The sequence below is a fragment of the Cladophialophora carrionii genome (assembly GCF_000365165.1).
Source record: "Cladophialophora carrionii CBS 160.54 unplaced genomic scaffold supercont1.1, whole genome shotgun sequence".
Lineage (NCBI taxonomy): Eukaryota > Fungi > Ascomycota > Eurotiomycetes > Chaetothyriales > Herpotrichiellaceae > Cladophialophora > Cladophialophora carrionii.
In genome coordinates, this window is record NW_008481816.1 from 3,623,119 (window position 1) to 3,648,814 (window position 25,696).

At 54.5% G+C, this 25,696-nt stretch overlaps 9 protein-coding genes across 9 annotated transcripts; 1 reads left to right on the top strand and 8 right to left on the bottom strand.

Moving 5' to 3' along the window:
• Positions 1–538: 538 nt before the first annotated feature.
• Positions 539–1,942, bottom strand: G647_01288 (uncharacterized protein; the record flags this gene model as incomplete). Its single annotated transcript, XM_008724688.1, has 1 exon — positions 539–1,942. The coding sequence occupies one exon, from the start codon at positions 1,940–1,942 to the stop codon at positions 539–541; it is 1,404 nt and encodes a 467-aa protein (XP_008722910.1).
• Positions 1,943–2,557: 615 nt separating this feature from the next.
• On the bottom strand, positions 2,558–4,108 carry G647_01289 (uncharacterized protein; the record flags this gene model as incomplete). Its single annotated transcript, XM_008724689.1, has 1 exon — positions 2,558–4,108. One exon carries the CDS (start codon positions 4,106–4,108, stop codon positions 2,558–2,560), a length of 1,551 nt encoding a protein of 516 aa, XP_008722911.1.
• Positions 4,109–5,996: 1,888 nt separating this feature from the next.
• Positions 5,997–7,794, top strand: G647_01290 (uncharacterized protein; the record flags this gene model as incomplete). Its single annotated transcript, XM_008724690.1, has 3 exons — positions 5,997–6,223; positions 6,286–7,245; positions 7,299–7,794. The coding sequence occupies 3 exons, from the start codon at positions 5,997–5,999 to the stop codon at positions 7,792–7,794; spliced, it is 1,683 nt and encodes a 560-aa protein (XP_008722912.1).
• A 1,120-nt stretch (positions 7,795–8,914) lies between these two features.
• On the bottom strand, positions 8,915–12,367 carry G647_01291 (uncharacterized protein; the record flags this gene model as incomplete). The annotated part of the gene is made up of 1 exon (XM_008724691.1): positions 8,915–12,367. The coding sequence occupies one exon, from the start codon at positions 12,365–12,367 to the stop codon at positions 8,915–8,917; it is 3,453 nt and encodes a 1,150-aa protein (XP_008722913.1).
• A 1,611-nt stretch (positions 12,368–13,978) lies between these two features.
• On the bottom strand, positions 13,979–14,653 carry G647_01292 (uncharacterized protein; the record flags this gene model as incomplete). The annotated part of the gene is made up of 1 exon (XM_008724692.1): positions 13,979–14,653. One exon carries the CDS (start codon positions 14,651–14,653, stop codon positions 13,979–13,981), a length of 675 nt encoding a protein of 224 aa, XP_008722914.1.
• A 441-nt stretch (positions 14,654–15,094) lies between these two features.
• G647_01293 (uncharacterized protein) lies at positions 15,095–15,402 on the bottom strand (the record flags this gene model as incomplete). Its single annotated transcript, XM_008724693.1, has 3 exons — positions 15,095–15,218; positions 15,274–15,305; positions 15,367–15,402. 3 exons carry the CDS (start codon positions 15,400–15,402, stop codon positions 15,095–15,097), a joined length of 192 nt encoding a protein of 63 aa, XP_008722915.1.
• Positions 15,403–15,709: 307 nt separating this feature from the next.
• Positions 15,710–16,326, bottom strand: G647_01294 (uncharacterized protein; the record flags this gene model as incomplete). Its single annotated transcript, XM_008724694.1, has 2 exons — positions 15,710–16,201; positions 16,261–16,326. 2 exons carry the CDS (start codon positions 16,324–16,326, stop codon positions 15,710–15,712), a joined length of 558 nt encoding a protein of 185 aa, XP_008722916.1.
• An 848-nt stretch (positions 16,327–17,174) lies between these two features.
• G647_01295 (uncharacterized protein) lies at positions 17,175–20,063 on the bottom strand (the record flags this gene model as incomplete). Its single annotated transcript, XM_008724695.1, has 2 exons — positions 17,175–19,935; positions 20,029–20,063. 2 exons carry the CDS (start codon positions 20,061–20,063, stop codon positions 17,175–17,177), a joined length of 2,796 nt encoding a protein of 931 aa, XP_008722917.1.
• Positions 20,064–20,553: 490 nt separating this feature from the next.
• G647_01296 (uncharacterized protein) lies at positions 20,554–25,057 on the bottom strand (the record flags this gene model as incomplete). Its single annotated transcript, XM_008724696.1, has 3 exons — positions 20,554–21,685; positions 21,734–22,330; positions 22,377–25,057. 3 exons carry the CDS (start codon positions 25,055–25,057, stop codon positions 20,554–20,556), a joined length of 4,410 nt encoding a protein of 1,469 aa, XP_008722918.1.
• Between the last annotated feature and the right edge of the window lie 639 nt (positions 25,058–25,696).

Genomic DNA, 25,696 nt, shown 5'->3' on the forward strand with positions numbered 1-25,696 from the left:
ATTTTGGCTTGTGAATTGTGAATTGATCGAGACTCCACCGCCGACTCCAACTATCGAAGCCTCGTCACAGATCACGTGAGACAGCGGCCCGGTTCCTATTGGTCCACGTATGCACTATGCACGCATTTCAAACCTGCCATTCTGCCCCCTTCACCCCCTTGCGCATCTCTGTTTCATCTCGCTCCAATGTCGCCTCGCTGCATGGTCAGGAATCATGTTCGATGTGCCGGCTAATATATATGACTCATTCGCACAGCCTGGGCCTCCTTTTCTCTTAGACTATCTAAGACTCAGTATCCGTGCCCCGTTTCAGAAGCCGGCGTTGAATCGGGTTTGTGTACTGCCTCGTGTGAGTACTGGTTGGAAGACATGGACTGTCCCTCAGGCGATTTCAAGGATGCCGACGTCGCGGCATAGTTCGTGATTTATTTCTTGCCTTTCCGATGGTGACAACCGTGTAGCTGCTCTCGCTGCGTCGGTAGCCCAGGGGTGGCGATGTGACCATGTTCGGCAACATCAGCTATCCGGCATTGTACGACTACCTTACATCTGGTGCGATCGGGCCCTGTGACGGACAAGCACCTTGAGTATCAACTCCCAGACCCAGGTCATCGATGACAGCACGCAGGGTGTTCATAGTCGACGGTTTCGGAATGCTCGGGATCATGCAGCAGCCCGAGGTTTCTCTATCCCCGTAATGCGCTGGCGTCGCTTCGCTGTGTAGACTGGTGACTCTTGAATCGGTCTCAAAGGCAGTATCAGAATGGGAGTCCGACGTTTGCGTTTCTGAGAAGGCCGTCTCCTGATCGTCGCAGTCACTATATATCCCCATACTGCTCGGACTCTGAAGGAGTTCACAAGGTGTACCGGTGGACGGCGGCCACACCGCCTTTGTGCGTTTGAGGTCTTTTGCCAAACAGAGTGTGAGATCCTTCAAAGTCGATTTCCTAGGCAGCATGAGTTGCAAATTATGTGCTTCAGAGACTAATCCATGATTGACAGGAGAATCTTTCCAAGATGCATGGAAGAGCGAACTCGACTCCTGCATCAGGGGCGAACTTCTGCGGCTGCGAATGGTGCGGAAGGGGTTCCTTATCCGTGGCACCGACAAGGATGAACTGCTTGTCGGATAGGTCGCCGAGGTCTGGACAGTTTTCGCCTCGTCGCCTCTCACAACAGAGACGAATGTTGTGGATAAGGACCTGAGGCTGTGAAATCTAGATCCCGGCCAGCCAGCAGTACGCACACTGACAGACTCGACCGGCATCTCGGCCTCTGGCTCGCTCTTCTCAACCTTGCGTAGGTTTGACCGGGTCAAAGCTCGTCCTCGCTCTGTCTGTCGAGGATTACCTGAAAACCGTTCCATGCGCTCGAACTCGTCATCAGCGTCATCGAGCTCAGAAAGCTTGCTTCGGAAGTCACGCCCATGCCTCTTGGACAGGTAGTTGGGTGACCTGAGTTGGCAGGAGTGGGTGTAACGCGCGCCTGCTGGTGATATGCCGACCGAAGAGGTGCGCGAGGAACGGACGGGTGGCGACGCTGTGAAGGTCGGTGAACGCAAGTCTTCTTCAGTCTCACCGTGGTCTTCGTACTGTATTGTGATCTGGACCTGACTCTCGAAAATTTGCCTGTTGTCAAGGGGTTCGATAATAGGTTGAGGAGCATTCTGTACAGCTGGGCTCGTCGGAGACACCAGTCCGTGACCTTCAATCTCGATTTTCACCTCACTATCCCAAATTAGGCCCTCGCCGCTCCCGTGGACAGTAACCTCAGTCTCGTGTGCGTTTTCTACATTGCGATCAGGGTTGGTCCCAGCATCAAGCTCTGCGAGCAGACAATCTTCGCATATCTGGTTGAGAAATGACTTCTGCACGGTGCGGTGGTTGGCGCAGTTCTGGGGTTCGGTAGACCTCGCTCGCTCTCCAAGGTGCTTGTGTGCCATCTCGGTGTTGACTCCCGTCTCTTGAAGCCATCGGCGCAATGGGTATTGTATGTTCGGGGCAAAGCAAGGGGTGCATTGTTGTTGATAAGACCGGCAAAGCACGCTATGATTGTAGAAACAGCCACACTCGCGGTAGCTCCAGACCTCCGTCACGCACATTTTGCCAGCAGTTCTTTACTGAAGACTCAAGAAGAAGGGGGGAGTAGACGGACGAGAACATGGACCTAGCAAGGGATGGAGACTTAATTTGAAAGATTGTGAAATCAGGTTGCCGGGAGCCCGGACCGCAGAAGGGTGTCATCTCGCGTCAACTGCTGTGTCATTTTGAGACTGAATATCTGCCACACCTCATACGATTTCAGATGAGGAACAGGCACAAAACTTGGAGGTTGTTTCCAGGCAATCCTCTTGTGTGACATGGGCGGTCTGAGTTGGCAGTCTCTGGTCAAATCAACCTGCTTTGAGCACGGTTGTGTGCATATATATTGAATTCTTGTCTGGTACGGTACGCATCTCGCCGCGTGTTCCTGATCTCCTGTTCATGGTGCCATCAGTCTGCTCTTTTCCGCTAGGGAAAGGGCAACTGTCAGCGACCTGCCCGCCGGACGTCAAATGTCAACCAAGCGTTGTGAAGCTGATGTGGCACTCATGTTCCACCATCTTCGGCATTGTCTCATCGAAGAAAATCTCGAATCGACTTGTAATTCCTGGAGAGGTATCCGGGTGATTTGCAGATGTCTTGTACTTCCGATACACTGCAGCCAGTAAGGTAAGCATCTCTGCGTTTGCCAGATGCATTCCAATACACATGCGGGCCCCGCTGGAGAAAGCCCAGAAAGTTCGGTTCCTGGGATCCGATTCAGGGATGAGGGTGCCACGATCTGTAAGCCACCGCTCTGGTCTGAAGGTCAAGGCGGAAGGATACACAGTTTCTTCCCGGTGGAGGCAGAATGGTGACATGCCCACTACTGTGCCCGCAGGGACCTCGTAGCCATCAACCACTGTGTCAACGGGCGAGGAGCGAGGCTCAAAGGCAGGCAAGGGCGAGTACAATCTCAGGCACTCCCGGACGACTGCATTCAGATAGGGTAGCTGAGTTAGATCCTTAGGCTCAGGAAGGCCCTGGCTGTCCACGGAGATCTGCGACAACTCCTCTCTCAACCTCTCTTGGCAATCCTTGCGCCGGGGCAAAGAAAGGGCCCAGATCATGAACATCAGGGAGTCTGAAGTGGTGTCAATTCCTGCCAACAAATGGTCAGCACATTCAGAAGCAATGTCCAAGTCGGACAGGTTTGCCGCCTCCTGGACCTTGAACAAGCGACCGATGACGGTTGAATCAGCACTGTCGGCCTTGTCTTTGTGTGGCGCACCCTTGAAGCTGCGGAAGGCTTCCAATGCATGCTGACGGATGCCAGAATACGTGAAAGGCTTCCGCATCGGCATCATGCCCATCGAAGTAAGCAGTCTCTCCAAGATACCGGTGCGGGTTGTAATCCACTTGGTGTAAGCAGGAAAATGGACCGCGAACCACGCCAATCGCCGTCGCGCTGGATCGAGTATGTCTTGGATCAAGTCCCTTGACTGCTTGGATCCCGCCAGGGCAGTCGTGCCCCCATGTTTAGATCCATAGACGAATTCAGATATTGCGTCCAAGGAAAAGTAATGCAAACTGGCGAAGATCTCGCTACCGAGGTCCGGCTCCCGCTCAAGGAGGTTGAGGTAGGCGGCCACCTTGCTCTTCACCAGGCCCGCGAAGTGAGGCGACAGAACGGTCTGATTTGCATAGATGTGACTGATCAGCTTCTTTCGTTCACGATGGAGCTGGCCCGCCGCAAACGTGAACAGATTCGGTCGGCCATAGACGTCGAACATTCTGTAAAAGTCGGTTCGTTCGAAGCCGCTGCCGGCGCCGTATATCGTCCTCAGCGCGGACAGACTGTTGAAGGAGATTTCATTCGGTCCAATGCGAACAACTGGGCCGTATTTTCGGTGCAGGCCGTGAACAGCATGGATTGAACGCGCGTGCCACGCATCCCAGGCCAATCTGTACCTAGTTGTCGCATAAAGCCATGAGCCCGGGATTTTCCTGAGCTTTGCAGCACGCGAGGAAGGACGCGTCGCAGCATAAATTATCAGGGCCAACACGATCCACAAGCTGATAGGCATTTCGTCGCTCAGGCCTGTTTCCTGTCTCAACGCTGCAGTTTCCCAAAGATCATTCCCATGTGCCTGACCTTGTGTACCGTCACCTGGGGTCTGATATTTGTGCTACACGCTTGAGACGATCCGAGTATTGAACGTCAAGACGCGACGGTGGATAATGCATGTCGTCCACAGAAGCAGTGCTCCGTACACCTGCGAGCGTTGAACCGCACAGCTCGACGTCTGCGGGCATGTCCGGGCTTGCTCAGCGAACGCCTGTACCCGTCGCGCTAAAGCAACATTCTACCCTGCTGATTGATCGACAGCGACGTTGCTGGCTTCGTGTGTCCTCTTGTCTTCCCTTGGCACCCTCCTCGATAAATTCGTGCCCCCCGGGCTCCTTGCAAGTCACCATATTCGTAATTCGTACGGGGTACAGGCTCACATCTCCGCTTGCCAGATGCATACCTCGTACTCGCAGATTGAGGCTGGACAAACTGGGGAAGCCAAGCGCAAATCATCTTTAGTCTGAAAGTCAGGACATGTCCGCTCTGCAAGCCACAATCTTGTTATCTCGAGGTAGAGAAGCTTGAAACGGTCGAGAACGGTAACGCACATATCCAGTGCTCTACCAGTACCGTGGAGAGCATCGGTGGCAAATGCCGGGCAAAGGATGATGACAGTAATATCTTTCCTGCCGACGGAGGAAGTTTTGAGTTCGGGAGGCATGGGGCGAGGCAACTATAGGTCGGATCTATTTGTGCCTGAGATAAGTACTCGTACTGGTCTCGGTTCGGTGGTTCGCCTATCAAATCAGCACTTCTCAATCGGTCTGAAGGATTCGCCGGGCATTCTCGAAGCATGGCCCAGTTCCTACGTGCCTGCTCTGAACGGCCTTGGCCCAGGCGGGAGCATAGTCGTAGCCATATCCATTGCGCGGGGAGATGCTTCTGGTGCCAGTACCATGGACTCGGCACGTGGCGTGGCGTGGCCATGGGGCATGCAGCTGGGGTCCTAGCTCGTTGCTACCATGCAGCATCAGCAAATTGGTGCTCAAGCTCGGACCTCGCTTCAGAAGTCGCGAGGAGGGCATTTATTACTAGAATGGTGGTTGCACAACGCCGTCGACGGTCGATCGCCAGGCAAACTTGAATGCTTGCGATCGCCGCCCGGGAGACCAAGGCGAGCATGATTAGCAATTGCTTGCCATGGCGCCTGAGGTGTTGGTGTATATCGAGGGCCATGGCGATCACGCAGAACGCCGTCTGCTGCTCAGTGACATTCGAGAGCCCCAAGCCACGGCGGCCGTTGAAGAAGCGACCAACGTGTCAAGACATCGTTCAAGACGACATCAACGCGTGGGCCGATGCTTATCGCAGCCTCTGGTCTGGGCACGCCGGGCTGGCTGGGCAAGCCGTGTGAGGATATCTGATCCCGGCCGCAATGGAGCGACATGGGTCCAATGGGAAGGGAGGTCAGATACATGACCCCTGCGCGAAGATATGCAGCGGACGCAGGCTTAGAGAGCTTCGACGGCGGGTGGCCAAGTGCCCTTTTCGTTGCAGCCAAGAGCGACCAGAATGAGTCTTACATCTCGCCTTCGCATGCCCTCTTCACGCACTACCTTATCAATAGCCACTGACAGTGCTGCGCTACTCTGATCCCACCCCCACCAGGCAGTCAGCTCGAGCCTTGACTGTCGCGTTGCTGTTTCTGTGCGCATACCACCACGGAGCACCCACCGACCCAGTTATAAAGAGATCCTTCTGACCCCCATCTTGACCATGTCCCGGCCTCTCCCTCCCTTCCCTCACCTGCTCTGGTCGCCCTTCGTCAGAGAAGTCCGTCGATCTAAAACACCCCCGTGAGCAGGGCAGATCCGACCTTCCAGGGAGCCAGGAGCACGGCCGCCATGGCCGAGAAAGACTACACTGACCCCGAGAAGGGCATCGAGCCTGTCAAGAACCACGTCTCCGTCGACGAACATGGCGGCAAACACTCAATCACAGACCGAAAGTCGTCTGTGGTGGAGTCGATCATCGCGGCAGACTTGCTCGATGACCGCTACAACATCACTCAACGTGGTCTGAAGAGCAGACATGCTCAGATGATCGCGCTGGGAGGAACCATCGGTACTGGGTATGTCTCAATTCTCCGTTCGCCGTTATCTTCATCATGGCGACTGACATTCGCCCACCTAGGCTGTTCGTCGGTTCTGGTCAGAATCTCGCTCTCGGTGGCCCAGCATTTCTTCTGGCAGCCTATGTTATTATCACGGTCCTGGTCTACTGCGTCGTCACTGCCGTCACCGAAGTGGCCGCCTACCTTCCGGTTCACGGCGGCACAATGTCCTACTACGGCTATCGCTACGTTTCTCGGTCCCTGGGCTTTGCTCTAGGCTACCTTTATTGGTACGCGTTGGGTATCTTGGTCCCATACGAAATCACCGCCGCAGGTCTTGTCATCAACTACTGGCCCAACGACGTCAACATCGCTGTCTGGATGACCATCATGTTGGTCGTGATTGTCGCGCTCAACTTCCTGCCCGTCAAATTCTATGGCGAAACCGAATTCTGGTTCGCAGGCACGAAGGTTATCCTGATGATCGGCCTGCTCCTTTTAAGCTTCATTCTCTTCTGGGGTGGCGGTCCCTCCCACGACCGCCTCGGCTTCCGATACTGGAACGACCCGGGCGCAGCCCACCCTTATATCGTCGGAGGCGATACTGGGCGCTTCATCTCTTTCTTCCAAACGCTGGTTTCGTCCGTCTTCCCCTTCACGTTCGCGCCGGAGCTCCTGGTTGTTACGGGCGGTGAAATGGTATCGCCACGACGCAACCTCCCCATCGCCTCCCGACGCTACTTCTATCGTCTCGTCATCTTCTATGTCCTAGGCGTCCTCGCCATCGGGGTGACCTGCCCGAGCAATGATGAACGATTGACCAACGGTGGAGCTGGAGCCGGATCTTCCCCGTTCGTCGTGGCTGTCGCAAACGCGGGGATTTCCACGCTTCCGTCTATCGTCAACGCCGTCATCCTGATTTCGGCGTGGTCATCCGGCAATTCGTTCTTGTACATCTCCTCCCGCGCACTGTATTCCCTGGCCGTCCAAGGATCTGCTCCGCGAATCTTCAAGGCCTGCAACCGCTGGGGCGTGCCATAGTGAGTTCTGTTACTGCCCCCAGATCCAGGTCCATGCTAACGGGGTATTTTAGTATGGCAGTCGCCTGCTCCTCCCTTTTCTGCGGCCTGGCATATCTTAACGTCGCCGACGACGGGTCCGTCGTCTTTAACTGGTTTGTCAACTTAACAAACACGTGGGGCATGACGTCATGGGTTTGCTGTATGATTGTGTTTCTCCGGTTCCGAAAGGCGTGCGCGGCGCAGAACGTGCAACCGATCTATCGCAACTGGCTCCAACCGTACGGAGCGTACGTCGCCATGGTGTCGTTCACGATCCTCTGCCTCATCAACGGCTTCACCGTCTTCTTCCCTAGCAAGTGGTCAGCCAGCTCCTTCCTCACAGCATACATCGGCATCCCCATCTTCTTCCTGATGTACTTCGGCCACCGGATCTTCTTCTGGCGGGACAAATGGGCCTGGGATCCCATGGAGGTGGACATGCAGACCGGACTCCAAGAGGTCATTGACGCCGAGGTGCCGTTGAAGAAGAGGAAAGGTTTGGGCCGGATATGTATGATCATCGAATAAATAAATCTGTACGAGTACAGAGTAGAAGTTAAAGTAGATATGCGCGTTTGGCGCCTAGGCCTTGCCAAGCCTTTATTATCACGTGATTGGGATGATCTGAAGCACCGCCGCACACTTTCGTTGCGATGTTTCGTTTGACTTTCACGGATAAGAAGCCAAATCCGACACTGCAGAACGAAGCAGAGACGTAGAGCAGTTCGGACCGAGTTCCACGGAACAAGACAAATGAATTCGCCTACCTCCTACCTCATACCTCATACACAGTCCGGAGTACGGAGTACTGCGGGAGTGGATTACTGAAGACGAGATGCAATTGTCCACGTGCTCTCAGAAATAAGGTTTAAGTGCGCGCGTAGCGTGTCATGCGCGTGTTTGGGGCGCCAAACCTCCTTGCGGGTCTCTCGGTATTTTTTGGCGATGAGGGCGATGGGATATCATGTAGGGGCCGGGATGTGATAGGTTTTTGGGGCGCAACACCTCGTAAATGGTTGAGTGAAAGATGAGCTCGACGCTGATTTTGAAGATCGATTGGGAAATATACATATATATTGATATATTCTGCATCTCCTTCCTGGACAAAAGTGTAGCCCTTCACAAATTGTCACCGGGTCACCTTGTCACCTTCACGGGGATGTGACCGGTGCATCTGCTTGATCTCATTGTGAACTTTGAACTTTCAGTCAAGTACCCTATTCGCACAGTCACTGCAATGTCCTCGTTCCACGTTGTTTCACGCGGACAACAAACATATCGAACACATCGAGAGTATAAACTGTAGATATAAACTGGAATAAGATTTCTGGCCTGTTTTCCAACTGGGAGCTTTCTGAAAGTCACTGACTGTCCAACCTGGGTCTGTACTTTATAAACGTGATCGAGCGCTGCGAGCCACGGCAATCTAGCCTCATCCAAGTACTAGATATAATCAAAAAGTTGCCGCCGTGTTTCTCAACTGGTTCACTTCAACCCGAGACTGGTCGCTCATACACCCTGCACCGATATGTTCTCCAGAATTTGTAACCAAACGTCATAAAAGTCCACCCGGGACCGCATGATCTAGGGCTCCGGAGATGCGCCCGTCACTCGCAGTGCTGGACTACGAGACTTGAGGGTGTTGTACTCACTGTCTCGCCATGATCCCAACAGGCACATCTCCCAGGTCAACGCCGTGGCTAGCCCTTAGGAAGACGCCTTTCCTCGAAGCGCCGGCTTGCCCGCTTGAAGATCTGGTCCCAGCTGAGCCGCCGAATCCACTTCCGTGTTCATAGCCAAAGGCCAATCCACCCGAATAGCGCCCAAATGCTGGTGGAGGATGCTGCCTCTCCAGATGCCGTGGATGCAGTTCTTCCGCTATCGACGAGGCAAAGCTGCGCGCACTGTTTGCTCTCGAGTGTGGTCGTGGGGAAACAGCTCCGTTCGCAGGCCGCGGTTGAGGGAGGGGACGGTGGCGAGAAGGTTCTTCCGACTGGGTCATTCGTGGGTAGTGAGTGTCGTGCGTCATGAAGTGCTCTCGAGACTGTCTCACGTACGCGGGTTCATGCTCATTTGGCTCAGCATTTAAGGGCTCATAAGCCGAACGAAACACCTGATGGTGCAATGATGATCTCCTGTTCTCTCTGTGGTACTCTTGCGGGGACGAGGAAAACTTCTCGGGAGAGAGGTATTGCTCCAAATCGGCCTGCTGTCCTGGAGGTATAACTGGGTATAAGAGTTCATTATCGGAACTTTCAGGATACCCTTCGTACTCCTGATAGTCCCAGGCTTGTCGTCTTAGACCTTCTCCTGCAGATTTTCTACGAGCTTTCCAGGCCGCAGCCTCAGCAATCCAAGGGTCAGCCGTTATGTCGATCGGCCGAGGGGAATGCGGCGGAGGTGGCGGCGCCACTGGATCAGACTCGTCCTCGTCATAGTCAAGATATGAAGGACGTGACGAATGTGGTGGAGGAGGTGGCGCTAGATCAGTGCTCCATGACGGCTGTCGTTGCATAGAAGAGGTCCGATATGCTTTCTCCAACATTTCAGCTGTGATAGGAGGCGCTTCACTGAAAAAACTGGCTGGCCTGAGGTTCTTACCAGGGATGCCACCTCTGTCGTTGAAGGAAAGTCGGCGCTCTGGGACCGTGTATTCCCGCTCCCGAAGGGATCGACTCCGGCGCCGCGATAAATCTGCGGCTGTTCTGTCATCCATCATCGACCTGGATTGGAAAGGAGCTGCAGAGTTGACGGGGACAGTGCCTGGCGGTTGCGAAACAACGCCGTGGCTGCTCAAGTCGTACGGACTTCTCCCCAATCCTGCACCATCAGTACCGAAATGATCGATGATGGCATTCGCCTGGGCTCGACTGATGCCTGAATCGCCTCTTGAATTTGACGTGTCCGTTTTGGAGCGTTCAAACCACGACCTTGGTCGACTGCGAGACCTCGATCGCTTGACTTGAAGAGACTGCACCGGACCAGGCGAAGGAAACCTGAACTCGGTATTGGACAGGTCAAGCTGAGATTCACTTGGCGTGTTTCCCATGATGTCAGATGTCATATAAGTTCGCTGCAGTTCAGGCACTGTTTGTGACCTTATGCGAAGGTTTTCTCGTGCGGCCGGAGAAACCTGAGGAATGCTTTCCACCTCAAAGGACTGGACCTTGACAACCGAAATCTGACCGGGACTTTGGCTCACTGGGCGTCTTTTCTTCATTAACTTTTTCCGGGCCTTTGAGGGTCTGGGGCCATCAGCTGCAGGTCCAGGAACAGCTGTTTCCATCGCAGCAACCGCTGGCTCTACTGACACAACGTTTGGTCGCGAATTGGCAAAAGTCGGCACGTTGGGCTCAGTCTTTCGCAACTTAAGGATGGACGGCCTTGTGACAAGGAACGAGGTAGGTTGACCTGATTGCGGTGTAGCGGCATCCATTGACGAATTTGATACCTGTGGCGATGCTTCCAACTCTACAGGTGGTGGGGGTGTCCGCTTGGCGATTTGTAGAGATCGGAGAGAGTTGCCAGAGCTATAGCCACTGTCTGATTTCTCTGGCGCACGAAACGGCTTAAGTCCATCTTTAGAGGGTGACAGCTGAACTTGAAATTCAAGCGCTGATTGGAAGGCTTCGTCAGCTGGGATGGCTGGCTCAACCGGAGAATACCAGCTCGATGTGCTATCAGAAGCGTGGTGTTTATGATCAGTCGTCACTTGCAGGACTCGTCGGCCCCGGCCTCTTACTGTCTCGAAACTCGTTTTGCGGATTACCGAGCCCGTTGGGGAGAGCGACGGCTGCGAGGGACTGCCTGGAGAAAGCTCACTCAAGCCTTTCTCAATTGGCGGTGACCTTTGCAGTGATGCGCACGAGCTTGCCCTCCAAAGGGACGACTCAGATCGAGCTCTTCGAATACTGCCGACGGGAGAGCTTTGTCTTCGCTGCTCATATGGACTAGCGGGGAGCTCGGCAATATATTCATTTGCCATCCGCGAAATGTGGTTCACAGTGGTGGTTTCTTCTTCTGGACTCATGACGGTCTGCAGCGGATGGGTTCGTGGTACAACTTCGTCATCGTCCTTTTCCCAGCTGAAGATTCGACGCTCCGCTGGGACAGTGCGGTTGCCGTGAATGGACGTGAGATCGAATTGTTCGACCTCTTCTTCTGTATCGCCGTACTCGCTGGAAACATCTCTGTGCGGTGGATGGTTAGCCAGAAGCTGCCTCGACACTTTTGACGCCTCGCTGACAGCTGGCGAAGCACGACCGTTGACGATCTGCAGAGAACCGTGCCTCAAGCCGCCCAGCTGCGAATAGCCCATGTCTGACGGTGTACCCGCCCTACCAACAGTCCGTGGCGGCGGAGGTTGCCAATCCAAATAATCCAAGTCTACAACTCTTGCTGCAGGGTCTTCCAGCTCTTTGAACTTGTGCACTTGTATATCTTGTTTAGACTTGATGGGGGATGCCTTCCTGGTGGCAGTGCCAGGGGCGAAAGAGGCCCGACGGGTTGGAGGAATGGAAGGCGATTCCGCAATCTGGTCGAGCGAAGGAGTTGGTGTGTTCGCAACCGCCGTCTCCGACCTGAGCGAGTTAACTCGTTCATAACTGGGAGTCCGGCTTAGACTGGGCTGTCTCTGCAAGGACAGCCGGCGAAGTAGACTAGACTTCCTCTTTTGTGGTCTGACTGGAGATAATGGCACCGATTCTAGTTGCTGTTGCTGCGGTCGCTTCTGGTGGATTTCGGCGGGTGGCTTCTTTCCCTCAATTCGACTGACCATATACGCTACCCTCCAGCTCGAGTCATGCTTGGCTGTGCGAGTCGGGGAGTGACTGTCATCTTCTCGGGCGAGGACATCGTTCCGGATGTGTTGGCGCAATGCAGTGCCCGCGATCGACGACAACGGGCTGGCAGGCAGCTCTGTCGTGCTTGCATTCTTGCTCTGGCCGGGAACCTGTAGACTAAGCGCCGGTGCACTCGTGGAAGTCTGGATTTTGGTCGCATTGCTCGTGAGGGGCTTCGACAGGCGGTTTCGTCGACGAGCTTCGGGTTCAGTCTGGACAGGGTCGGCTGCAAGACTCGATCTGCGCCGACCAAACCGCATCTTGACTTAGTATGTCCCTATATGCGGGAGGACTGGGACGCGAAAGCTTTCTAAGTCCCAGTGATAGAGAGAGATATCAAGTCCTCGAAGGCATCACTCCACCTCCATGGGAATATGTCGTGGCACTAGCTAATGACCTCTCGTGATAGCGTGTGCTGCGACCGCTATGCAAATATTGACCTGGCGACCTTTCGCCACGGGCAAATAAGGTCAATGTCTCCGCCGCAATAGTGACCTGTTCGCCAGGAACAAGTGAGGTGACTCTGAAGAGACCGGCTCAAACGAATGAGCAAATTGAGACTGAGACCAGCTTCAGACGTAGACTGAGTCGAGACCAACACAAGCAGCGAAGCAGTGCGGACTCTCTCCTCTGTAGCTTCAGAGATATGGTGGTGATGGGGGAAGAGGACTGGTGAGGTGGCGGGCATGGAAGTGGTCACTGATCCATGACGAACTGTCAGTTTCAAGTTCACCAGAAGCCCGGGCCATGACCGCGAGGCAGCATGGAGTCTGAAGAGCTATCATCCTTCCTGGGGTGGAGATTGAGCGAGGACCCAGTTATGGAGGACCCATTGGCTGAAACGCACGGCGCCACACGCAATTCGTTGCCAGGGAAGCCGCGACCCACGAAGCGAAGCAAAGAACTGGCCGGCCAATGTTAAGAACCTGATTTGGCTGCAGCAGAATGCGCCAAAAAGCCAAGTGTCAGCCACCGCTAAACCATTCCCTCAACACACCATCAGACAACCGAGATGGGGCGCCACAGCTGCTTTCCCCGATTCTGGGGGGCCAGATGCCCGGGGGACACGGTCCAGGCACGCCTGACGCCATCGTTCAGCCACTGATCGTCTGATGGGGCGCGATCAACCTCGAATATCCGGCTCGCCACTCCGGAGTGAGCTGTCGATCGGGGTTGTTCCTTGGGCGAGAACTTCGTGATACAACCACCTCTGTGGCGAGTGCAAAGTAACTCGCACATCAATTGAGACCGCCGCACGTCGAACTAAACACGGATATGTCGAGGCCGCGTATGTAGCGCACAGTCCGTGCATGTCAACTCATGCAGCCAAGACAGACACGCCGACGCAAGTGAGGAGATGGTCAACATTTACTCGTACTGTGCGTCAGCTGCACACCAGAGTTTCCGGGATCATCGACCAGCAGAACTCTTTTGAGACACATGCGGGGAGTATGCAGTACTCAGTCTGCCCTAGCTATGTGTCCCAGCCTCCCATCCACCTGTCGGTGTTGAACAAAAGGTTGGGTGTGCGGCCCTACGCTGTGATTGGGTTGTTGAATGGAGAACTTCGACGGCATGTGCAAGTCTGAGGGACTGAGTTTATTTTCGGCAAAGTACGCCGTACACGGAAGTGACAGGAAAGTATACACTCACTAGTCAAAAAGCCAATGATGGAAATGTGTGTCAAGAATGGATTTGTCTATCAATCGTCCTATGCTAAAAGGGAGTCAAGATGTCACTCCCCCACCCGACCCTGATCGCCAAGTAATTGCGCTACCTACGCAATATGCCATTGTTGTAACGCCACGCTATGCAGTCGTTATGCCGGTGTTGTACAGAAGCCAATGTCCTCGATTTGAACATCCCGTTATTTACTCGATTGCGATGCGTCGGCTCTCAGGGGCAGGTGCCTTAGGCACAACAATGCTGAGGATGCCGTTCTTGAGCGAGGCCTTGACAGCTTCCTGGTTCACGCGGTGAGGGAAGCTGAAGCTGCGGGTGAACTCTCCGACATGGCGCTCTGTGATCCAGTACTGCTGCTCAGGCTGCTGCTCCTCGGTCTTTCCTACTTGCTGCTCAGCCGGATTAGACGTCGAGGCAGCTACCTCTGTCTTGTTCTCGGTGTTGGCCGATGAGTTGGAAGGCTCCTCGTCTTCAACAGTGGGTCGATGTGACTTGACACTGCCGGACTCAGAGTTGGCTGAAGTTCCCTCGATGGCAGCCTTCTGCTCGGCCTCGACAGCCTGGGGCCGGCGACCAGATTCGGATTGGCGGTCGGTCCGGCCTTTGATGACCAAGGTATGTTCGTCGGTAAACTCGATGTTGAGGTCTTTCTGGTCTATACCAGGGAGTTCACCTTCCAAAGAATAAGCCTCCTTCGTCTCCTTGAGGTCAAAGCGAGGATTGAATTGTTTTCGTGCTGCTTGGCTAGCTCTCTGGAGCTCGTTGAAAGTGTCATCGAAGAGGCTGAAGAGAGGAGCGGCTTCGTGGCGGACTGGTCCGCAGCGCACGGGCGCGAAAGCGATTCTTGGGAAGAGGAAAGACATATTTCTAGCTTTGGAGAGTGTTGGCTTGATAATTCTCGAAGTGCGAGAAGTTTTGGTCGTGCTGGTCGAATGCAGGAGATTTGTTTGTGTGTCTTGATCTTGGTTGATGTCGAACTGCAGAAAGTGCTGTGTCAACGAAGACTTTATACCCATTCATCTCGTTTGATGGAAGATACTAGGACGATCCAGCTGGATGAGAAAGCAGACTCGTCGTTGATGCTGGATGATTCTTAGGCCAGGCAGAGTTGGCTTGCGTCTTCGCGATTTTGCCACAAGGCGTCAGTTGCTTCGACCGAGTGCCAGAAGATTCTGGTCACGTGATCCAACGAATCCAGAACACGGGAGTCTGCTCACGATGTAAGAAGTTCGGGAAACACAAGATCCTGGGTATTGCGCATTCGATGTGATGGCTCGGCCGAGGACTGTAGGGCCAGCTGCCGTTCAGTGAATGTCTTTGACCCCAGGCGACGAGTACAGCTCGAGTTTCCGAAACCCCATCCTGATCAGTGCCTCGACAGCGCCAAAGTCCTTTTTGTCAACAGCTTGGTTCTTGCGGAACTCGCGCCTGAGAGTTCTGGTTAGCTTCGATGGACCACGACTATGCGATGGAAAGCGACTACCGTGCTGCATTGCGGAAGTTCTCCCTGGTCGCCTAAGAGACGAGGCCATGAGTAACGATGAACGTAGTGGCAAAATGAGCCGCGAAGGGTTACCGCACCTCTGGTTTGTTTCGCGTAGCCCGTAGACATGCGCGGTATAACTTGAGGACTTCACGCTGCAGGCCCGAAAGGCGTGCCATGCTCTCTCCGTTGACTGTGGATTGACGAGTTGGAATTGGATCGGGATTCACCAGGACATTGAACGATGAGCTCAAGTACACAGGATCGCCACCTTACCGCATTCGGAGCTCCAAGAGTGCCGCTTTAAGATGACTTGGTCTCTCACGATCTCTCACACACCTCTATGGAGTACCAGCAACGCAGTTCCTTCCATGGCAAACGAACCATTCACTCGCTCAGATCAAGACATCCTCCACTATAGCAGTTCTGAACCTCGCTACTCCTCTATGAACTTCGATAACTCCTGGTTGACCAGATCGACACCAATATTTGGTAACGCGAGAGGTCCACCTGTCACAACGACGAGTCGCCCATTCTTCAACAATTTGACGGCTTCGTACGCCGCGGCCTGAATTGGGACGACTTGATCGTCATCACCGTGTATGACCAAGACTGGAATATCGATTTTCTTCAGGTCCTCCGTCAGGTCTGTCTCCGAGAAGACCTTGATGCACTCGTACGCGTCGACGAACCCGCACATCATCCCCTGCTGGTACCAGGATTGGATCAATCCTTGAGAGACCTTGGCGCCAGGACGGTTGAAGCCAAAGAAAGGACCCGAAGGAACGTCGAGGAAGAACTGAGCGCGGTCATTGATCATAGCAGTGCGGAAGCCGTCGAACACCTCGAGGGGGTTGGCTTTCGGGCTGGCCTCAGTCTGGACCATGAGGGGCGTGACAGCGCCGACGAGCACTCTTTCTTGACGCGGCTTGAACCATGGCGACCAAGAAAGCGGGCAACCTCTCCACCGCCGGTAGAATGTCCCACCATGATGACATTCTTCAGGTCAAGTTGTTCAAAGAGTTGCAGGAGGTCATCGGCGTAAGTGTCCATGTTGTTACCGGACCAAGGCAAGTAACCTCCCAATTCGTTCACTGACTGAGCAGTCATGCGGCCTAGAGCGCACCGGCGGTGTTTTCGACACCATTTTCGTGCCCACGTCCCACCATGAATGGCAACATATTATGCTGCTCTGACCCAGCTTAGCTTATTCAGCAGGCTAGCAAGAACTTTGTCAAGCGCATAGCCGCGAAATACAAGAGCGGATCCTGGGAATGGATCGCCTGCATGTGCTTCGGACGAAGTATTATGCTTTGCAAAGGAGCATGGTGAGTCTGTGGAGAGGGGAGGTATTCTTCTTTACCGGACCGATGCCACGTTGTCACGCCTTCTTCCCGAGAGCACGGCATGCCGAGTATCCCACGTAGGATGTCAACGGCCTTATCGACCCGGCTTGTCATATCAGGCTCTTAGGTTTGACTGCATACGCTTCAAGCGATTGTTTGAATTCCCATCCCCTGTCCCTCCTCTTCAATAGTGCGGCAAGAACTAACGCAACAAGACGAAATGTCGTTCCACTGCATTAAAATGGATTGCATTGCGGCTTGTGCTTGAATATCGCCTGGAAGAAATCGTGATCTCATACTGTATCCAACTCATTTGTTCGTTCGTCTTGTACATCGCCAGTGGTGTCGTGCGTCGGGGATGCTCGCTTGCTCGAGTGCTATCTAGAAGACGAACTCAATAACCTTCCACTTACCGCCACCATTGCAGTTTCGTCGAGATCGGTTGCCCACAACCACGTTTGGGTAGAGTTCGTCTCAGGTTGCCAAGATGCGAGATACTCATCGTGGGAGATAGCTACGAGGGTGGGTGGTCTGGTCCACTAGTCTCGACTAGTTCTACTCCCCTTCGTAACCATCTCCCACGGTGGGATCTCGCCTGACGGTGATTTCTTGCATTGCGCGGTCCCCTTCTCGTTCACCTTCGAGCACGAGTCCCTTCTCATTCGCCAAGTGGAGCAGACAGATGAAACAGTACGACGTGCTGATGTCCTTCATCTGCTGGTCGGGATACACGGAACGGAGGTCCTGGATGAGCTCGGTGAAGTTGAGAGTCTGATCCTCTTGCTGGTCAGAGATGGGTTCAGGTGGTTCGTTGGCGGCAGATTGAGGTTGATCACTGGGAGGGTCGTCGACGTCCATCATATCCACATCACTATCACCATCACCATTCCTCTTGTCGTTCACCTCTGGCTCGTTCGGTATCGTCGGAGGCGGTCGGTCAAGAACGCGGATCAGTTTCGTCTCCATGCCCTTCCACATATTCTCCTTCAGCCGCCGTACATCGACCTTCTTTGCCGTCCTCGCGTAGTTGACGTATTCGGGCCGAAGTCTCTTGCCCGCTTGCGTGACGAGTTGGCTGCCAAAAGACCCGGGAAGGAGATCGGGCTGGCTGTTCGGGGCTTGAGAGTCAGGTTGTTGTGATAGCGTTTGTTCGTCTTGTCCATTAAGCGCGTCGAAGATGTTCGGCTGTTGTTGAGATTCCGGTTGAGGGGAGAGCATCTCCCTCGCATCCATAAATGCCTGCCCGTCGTCCGCTCCTCCGATATCATCGTCATCATCATCATCATCAATTGGTAGGGGCCCATCAAATGGCACAAGCTGATCATCGTCCGCGAAGAAATTCGCATCGTAATCACCCTTTCTTCCCTCATTGTCATCGACTTCATGATCGCCGGCGATTGTAGTACCGAGACGATGCCTTGCGCCGAACCCTTCATCGATGATCCCCATGGAAACACCTCCTTCTTTCCGCCGGATCCGTCCGACCCGACACTTCGGCTTCGTCCACAACCGCATAAGTTTCCGCGGATCGACAAGTTCGTCATCCTTGTCGAGCAGATTATGTCCTTTCGTGCGCCACTGTGCTTTCGGCAGGGAAATCTGTGAGTTCAATACAGGCGGCTGCTGCAGTAATTCTTGCAAACTTTCCGACATGGGTCCAAGGAAGTCAATCTCAAAAGGTTCTTTCTCTTTGCGCTGTCTCGTTGGTGCAGAGTTGGTGCCGGTCGCCTCAGCTTGTTGTGCTTTCTGGATCTTCTGCATCCGCCAGTTCTCGAGAGTCAAGAATGCAGTCTTGCCTTTCGCACGAGAGTTGAAGGCCTTGTCAAAATAGGCCATGATGGATTCATGCTCCGCGTCTTCTTGGTACTTGTGCTGCAGGGACACCGCATAGTCCTGAGCACCAGTTTCGAGCAAATTGTCGTCCACGTCTTCGGCACGGACGATACGGGCCTGAGCGTCCACTGCGGCTTCCTTAGCCCACGCTTCACCGCCTTCGCCAAAGCCGACATTGTCTGCGACGTCGAAACCACCGAGTAGTCCCCCGTCATCGTCATCATCATCGAACCCCATGGCATTACTTCCATCTAGGAAAATACCTGTTTGGTCTGCCAGATCCAGCGGGAGACTGGGACCGGGGGCTGGAGTTTGTAGGCCTTTCTTTTCTTTCCAGTCGTCCGGAGCTTTGAGAAAGGGGATGTCCAGAGAGCCGGAAGGGTCGCCCAGGGTGAAAGTCTTCATCGAGGGACAGATATCTTGAGAGTCGAGCAGGGACAAGTCAGGGAAGAACTTGGCGGCGAGGGAGGGGAGGTCGATTTCGTCGTCATGGTCGCCGCTGGCATCTTGTTCTTCTTCGATCGGTGCACTTGGCTCATTCTGCTGGGATTCTGCTGCTTCGCTGTCGAGCGTCTGCTCATGCTGGTTGTTCTTCTCCCCACTCAACGCAGCATCACCAGCATCGTCACTGCTGTCAAAGACAATTCTTCCGTCCGAGTCGATCGACAAATGATTCAGCAGCAGGCCCTTGGCTCCTCCCTCATCAAAGTCGGCGCTCGCTTTCTTGAATAGCGGATCAACAGCAAACTCCAATTCGAGCTTCTTGCCCTGGAACGAAGCAAAGCTAGGTGCGAGAGTAGCTTCGTGACTGCGTGCTGGTTTCCTCTTGGCCTTTTTCCTGCCCTCGCCATCTTCTCCATCTTCTCCATCCTCGCCGTCTTCATCCTCTTCCTCGCCGTCAGCATTCTCTCCTTTCCGATTCTTCTTCCCCTCGGCGCCACCATCCGCGAGGCCGCTCAACAGACGTCCCGTCTCGGTTGCCACACTATCCACCCTAGAGGTGTAGATCTTGACACATCCGTCCAGCGTGCAGCTCGCTTTCTGGAAGTTGACACCATCACCTTCCTTCAGTAGGCTCAGGTCGTGGAAGTAATCTATCAGGGCAAAATTCCAGCTGTTCGCTGCATTGATCTTGTTGTCGGTGGCCATTTTCATCCACTCCTCGAAGTTGGCAAGGATGGGAACGCGTTTCATGGGCGTGACGCCGTTATCGCCATGGCCAAGAGACGTCCGCATGCTACCACCATTGCTCTGCCTCTGTTGCCCAGCTCTTTTCCGTGCCTGCGCTATTGTCGCTGCATCTTGCGTCCTCGGCGTGCGCGGTGAGTCTGACATATTGCTGTAATTCGATTCTCTTCGTCTTTGGTTGAGCTTGCGTACTGGACTTGCTGCTGCGCGGATTTCGTTCATGTGGATTTCTTGGAGGGCCTGCCGGGAATGCAGACGCGCGACTTTTTCGCCTTTATCATCGTTAAGTGGAATCCTGAGGAAAATGTTAGCTTAGATTTGGGATCGAGGCTGCGTTGAGCGCGTATGCGTCTTTATGCGACTCGGGTGTCTTGGGCTAAGGTCTTACTTTACAGGTGATAGCTTGCCCTTCTCTCGTGCCATATTCATAACAACTGCTTGCCGGCTGGGACGGACGCTCGACTCTCTAGTAACACGAGGCATCTTGCCTTTGTCGTCCCAGGTAGTCGTCTGCTGTGCTGTCAGGTGTCAGGTGTTGGGTGTTGCCCTTCACCGCCGTCGGTTGATTTCACCTCGTCGGGCCCAAGTCGCCTCCAACCAGCTAGAACATTTGGTTATTAGGCGACGCTGCAGCTTCACAGATCTATAGCTTAACTTCAAGCTTGGGTCGGAGTGGCCAGTCTTTCGGGTCTCGGCTTGTTGACATGTTGACAGTGTCCTGAAATGGCTAGCGCGAACACTTCCCCGATGTCACGTGGGCAGCTCGCTTCAACGAGCAACTCGTTGAGGCCTGCAAACACCTTCACAAAGTCATTCGATTATATTCACCTTATAATATCTGGAGTCGCTGCAGCTTCAGCCTCTCCCCCTCTCATAATCTTTGACCACTACGGCTCTTTGAGCTGATATCTAGCTAGTCCAAAACCCTCCCAGCAACCGCACTGGAACTACGATCTTTCGTTTCGGTCTTGCGCAAGCCCTTGCCCAACTGAATTTCACCCAGCAATGCACCAATATCAGCAGTCCCTGCACGAGCTGGCGCAGGCATTGGTGGTGGAGGCGGTGGACCTCCAGGAGCATCAGAGGTAGGGAATGGTGGTGGTGGTGGAGGAGGAGGTGCGGTAGGGGCACCACTGCCAGGCATTGGTGGAGGCGGCGGAGCTGAAGATGGCTCAAAAGCACCAGGGACTGGCGGTGGCTCTTGAACAGGCGTCTGAGGCTTACTGTCCATTGCTGATAGTGGCCTTGGCGGTGCCATGGTGCCAAACAGGATAGAAGCCAAATGCTTCGCAGATCCGCCCCCTGGGCGATCTTCGTCGTCGTCACTTTCTTCCTCCTTGTCAGATCCCGCCGCCGACCATTCGTCCTCCTCAGGACGGCGTCGCGACTGAGCTCCAGTAAAGCTCGGCGTCAATGGCTTCGCGGTCTCTTGTTGAGCGATACGGTGGAAGGGATTGGTGGATGCGAGACTTTCAGCTGGTGGCGCAGGCGCAGTTGGTGGTGCTGGCGGTGGTGCAAATGTTTGAGCTTGTGGAACTGGAGGAGGTGAGAACACTGGCTGCCCATTTTCTGCGGGTTTGCTTTGCGAAAGCTTGCGGAAGTACGGGTTTCTCGATTCTTGAGCAGCAGGTGGACTGGAGACAGGGGTGGGTTCATAGCCACTGCTCGCCGACCGTTCTGGGGCAGCGTGGCTGAGAGGGGGTGAGGCAACTGAGCCTGTCAGCACCTGGCTTGTGGCGGGCGTACTCTCTTGCGGCGTGATCTGCTGCGGGCCCTCGTCCTCGTCCGACGATGAATCATTCTCAATTTGTTCGAGCTGGAGCTGAAGTTGTCGCTCTCGCTCACGGGCTGCTTCCAGCTCAGCTCGCTGTGCTGCAAGCTTGGCCTCCTTCTCCTTTGCCTCTTTCTCCGCAGCCTTTTTGCGAGCCTTTTCTTCCTGCTTCTTGATCTTACCGGCCTTGACTTGCTCCTCAAGCGCTCGCAACCGAGCTTGAGCAGCCTCACGCTCTTTCTCGAGGTCATTTTCTTGAGCCTTGGCCGCGGCCCTAAGATAGTGTCAGTTGATGTCGGGTTCGTAATGATGTCAAACTTACTCCAGCCGCTCTCGTTCACGTTTCTCTGCTGCTTGCTCGGCTCTGATCTGCGCGGCCGCCTCTTCTTCGGCCTTCGCACGTCCAGCCGCTTCTTCCTCACCCTTGGCGCGGGCTGCCGCTTCTTCCTCCTTTGCACGAGCAGCAGCCTCAGCTGCTCGCTTGGCTGAGAAATCCGTGCTGTCCTGTCGCTGCTTTCGAGGTGCTGGCGGAGGTGGCTTTTTCTCGTTTTTGGGGCTGGGAGGTATGACGCCCTCATTGGCAAGTCTCTGTTGTCGCTCCTGTTCGCGTTTTGCATCTTCAGCTTCGGCTCTCCGCACGCGCTCCTCTCTCTCCCGCCTTTCACGTTCCTGTCGCTGCGCCGCTGTCTCGCCAGCTTCCCCAGCGGGCTTGAGACCGGCGGCTGCCATTCTTTCCTGGATACGTTTGAGGGCCTTTTCTTTGGCAGAAGCGACACGATCTTGCTGCGACTGGCCCACGGACGAGGCTGGGGGTGAAGAATGTGGCGCTGATCGCAAAGGTGAATCGCCATTCGTGGGCTTTGTGTCCTCACGGTTGTAGTCGCGCGAACTTCTCCTAGCAGGAGCTTGGCGAGATTGCCTGCCTATGTTAGTAAACAGTCATTGAAAATGAGGTCGATGCTTACTCTTCTTTCCGGATCTTGGCGGTCCTACTACTGCGCTGCAGATCATAGATGAGTTCTTTGATTTCGTCCTCGACTCCCAATGCTTCTTCCCATCTCCTACGTTCATGCTCTTGAGTCGCGTTTTCGCCTGAGTCACGTAGACCATCCTCTAGAGTTGTCACGAAATCCTTGACGCTCTCTTCGACATCCCGGGTCATTGCTTCGTGCCGCTCCTGTTCGGACTTGATGCTGGAGCTTTCTTGTTCCAACCGTCTCTGAGCACCACTTTCGTCGTCCGCCGCAGGGGCGGGACGACCGGCTAATTCGGCGGCTCGCGCTTGCATCCTAGCGCGCGCTCGCGCCTTGATCCGATCTGCCTCGGTGACACTGCCTCCAGGACCGGTTCCCACAATATTGGAGGCGCTATTTGGGTGAGCTTTGGCGTCCTTTAGACGGAAAAGCTGCAGCTTGGCTTCGGCAATGCTCTTTTCGACCTTCCGAACATCGGATGCGAGTTGGGGTAGCCGATCCTGGTATCGCTGTAGCTCTCTTCTCATTGCTCTCCGCTCGGCACCCGTGTCCCCACCAGCGAACCCGGAATTGGGATGTGTGTCACAGTCATCTTGAACACGGCGGATCTGTCTGAAGAGTTCTTCAGCCTCCCTTCTATCCCGACGGTCCAGGACATCATCATCGTCCGTTTGTCTCTCGTCTTGAAAATCAGTGGCGTCAAGCATTATCTTCTTTTCACGGATCTTCTTCCTGATCTGATCAGGGGTCAGGTCGTCGTAGGCTGAATCGCCGACGTCGGATGACGGTGCAGGAGACGAAGTTCGACTACCTCCATCGCCAAGACGACGTCTCGCGCTGGAGCGGTAGCCAACAGCGTCGTCGTTGTTGCGGAAGATTGTTGCATCTTTGCGGCCAAAACTAGGAGAAGCTGAACCAGAACGGAACGAGTGATCCTTCAGATAGCTAACGCCCGTCTTTTGCGGCTGCAAAAATGCGCCCGAGGTCTTCCGAGCCTCGGCGTCCTGAGAGAGCAGCGACTTCACAGTATCAATAGAGCTGTTGAAGTTCTTTGTCGACGGGGGGATCAGTTCGGGAGGAAGTCGAGCGGGAATAGCGTACCCGTTCAATTTCCGGTAGATAAGATGCATAGCTACCGCAAACTCATCCATGTTCAACCGACCTTTGTTATTGGGGTCAGAAAGCGTCCAGATTGATTCTAGATCCGATCTTTCAAGACCGCTCTGGCCCATTATCTCAATCGCAGTGTCGCCGGAGATGTAGCCTCGGCCCAAGCCGTCCCAAGCACGGAAAAGCTGGTCATAGATCCGCTTCTCATCCTTGGTCACGGCCCAAGGAATCTTTGCATTGCTCGTAAGACCTTGCGTAGTCCAGCCCCCTGCTTCACGGCCAGTTTGAGGCATCAGACGCTGTTGAAGAGCTTCGATGTTCGGCAAGCCACCAGCTGGTGCATTGACGAACCCCCATTGGCCGGGCATTCCTGTTGGCTGAGCTTGTATGAAACCAGTTTGTTGGGGCGACACATTTGCACCAAAGCCACCACTTGGCATGAGAGGTAGAGACGGGCGCGCACCACCAAAACCCGCCGGCTGAGCGGTACCGGGAAACCCAGTCGCCTGGGCCTGCAATCCTTGTGGTTGTCCAGGAAACCCCGTGGGCTGCGACTGAAGGCCTGGCATTTGGTTATAGAAGCCGGTCGGCTGGGATGTAAGTTGTGTCAGGAGCTGCTGATTGTTGGGTTGCTGGGGCGTAGGTTGTTGCGGAGCGGGTGGAGACATCGCATTCTGCCTCAGAGGAGCATCAAAGTCTGGTACGTTGGTTCGCGGCGTCGGAAGAGGCTTGTCCTCGATAACACTGAATGAAATGATGTCGACCATACTTGACACCTCGTTCTTGATCTTCTCGGGCAGCACCGGTGGCAAGTCTTTCCCAGTCAGCTTCAAATTGCACAGATACATGGCCAAAGCAAACTCGGGGAACAGGAGCTGGCCGGACTTTGTAGTGTCTGAGAGAATCCATATCTGCGATAAAGCGCTGCCTGGCAACTTCGACCTCAGAAGCAGATCTCGGGCCTTATCTCCACTCAGTGCTTGCCCCTCTCCCACCGCCGACTTGAACAATTGCTCAAACTTGGCCTGGTCCGTGGCAGTAATAAAGGACAACCTGATGTTTGGGATCTTGCTTGCGCTCTTGCTCTGAGCTCTTCCCCTCCTTGGCGGAGGTGCACTTGACGAGCCTTGGGTGAAGGACGCCGCGATCTGGGAGGAAGTCTGCTGCGGACGCAGAGGGGCAGCGCTGGGCTGTTGCGGTTGAGGTGCAGGCGGAGGCGGAGGCGGAGGCGGCCCAGTTTGAAAGGAAGGCTGCTGTTGTTGCTGGAATGGTGGTGCCTGCTGAAACGGAGCCTGCTGGACTTGATTCTGAGGAGGATAACCCGTAAACTGAGGCTGTTGCGCCGGAGCCTGGAAACTCGACTGCTGCTGAAATGGAGGGAAGCCAGTCTGCTGAGCCTGCAACTGACCGGGGAATCCGGTCGGCTGCGGAGCAAAGGGAGCTTGCTGCTGAGGTGCTTGATTAAATGAGCCGAATGACTGCTGCTGCCCGAAGCCTCCAGGGGTAGGACCAGGGCGGGCACTGTTGGCGCCGCCCAGGAAGGAGTTGGAAGACGAATACATGCTTGCAACACACGTAGAAAGCAGAAAAACAGATGAACAACGCGGAAAAGATGGAAATCGAAGAGGAACTGAGTGAGACGATGCTCAGTTTCAGCGACTCGTATCAGTCAACGCCATGACGAGTTCAGCTGCTACGGCGACGTGGCTGTGCTACGGCGGAGCGCCTGCATAGCATGACGCCGAAATCCACGTGACGTGTCGGGAGCGCAAGCAATGTCGAACGCTGACAACCACAATTCGGCGTCCACAACTGGCATCGAAACCAGTCGGTGCGCAGTGACGAGTCACCAGCGCGGCTTGCCCATTACACCCGGATTGCGCAGGCGTGATTGATCCCGTTCGATGTCGCCCTTCAATCAAAGTCTAGCTGGAGCATCAAGTGCATGTCTTGAACTTCCTTGGGCTGAACACGCAGGACCTACTTAGAATGCTCCAATATGAGCAGGTCTCGTATTCGTGCTGGGAGCCAGCTTGCTCATTGGATCTTCTTCTACTGTGATGGCAAGTTACACTCTTGCTCTTTGTTAAACTTGTCGCTGGACGGGTGCAGTATGTCAAGTGTCATCATAGTAGCCACCTCGAAGGGTTCATCCATGGAGAGGATCAGTTTCAGACGATACAGACTCGGGCGTCGCTCGA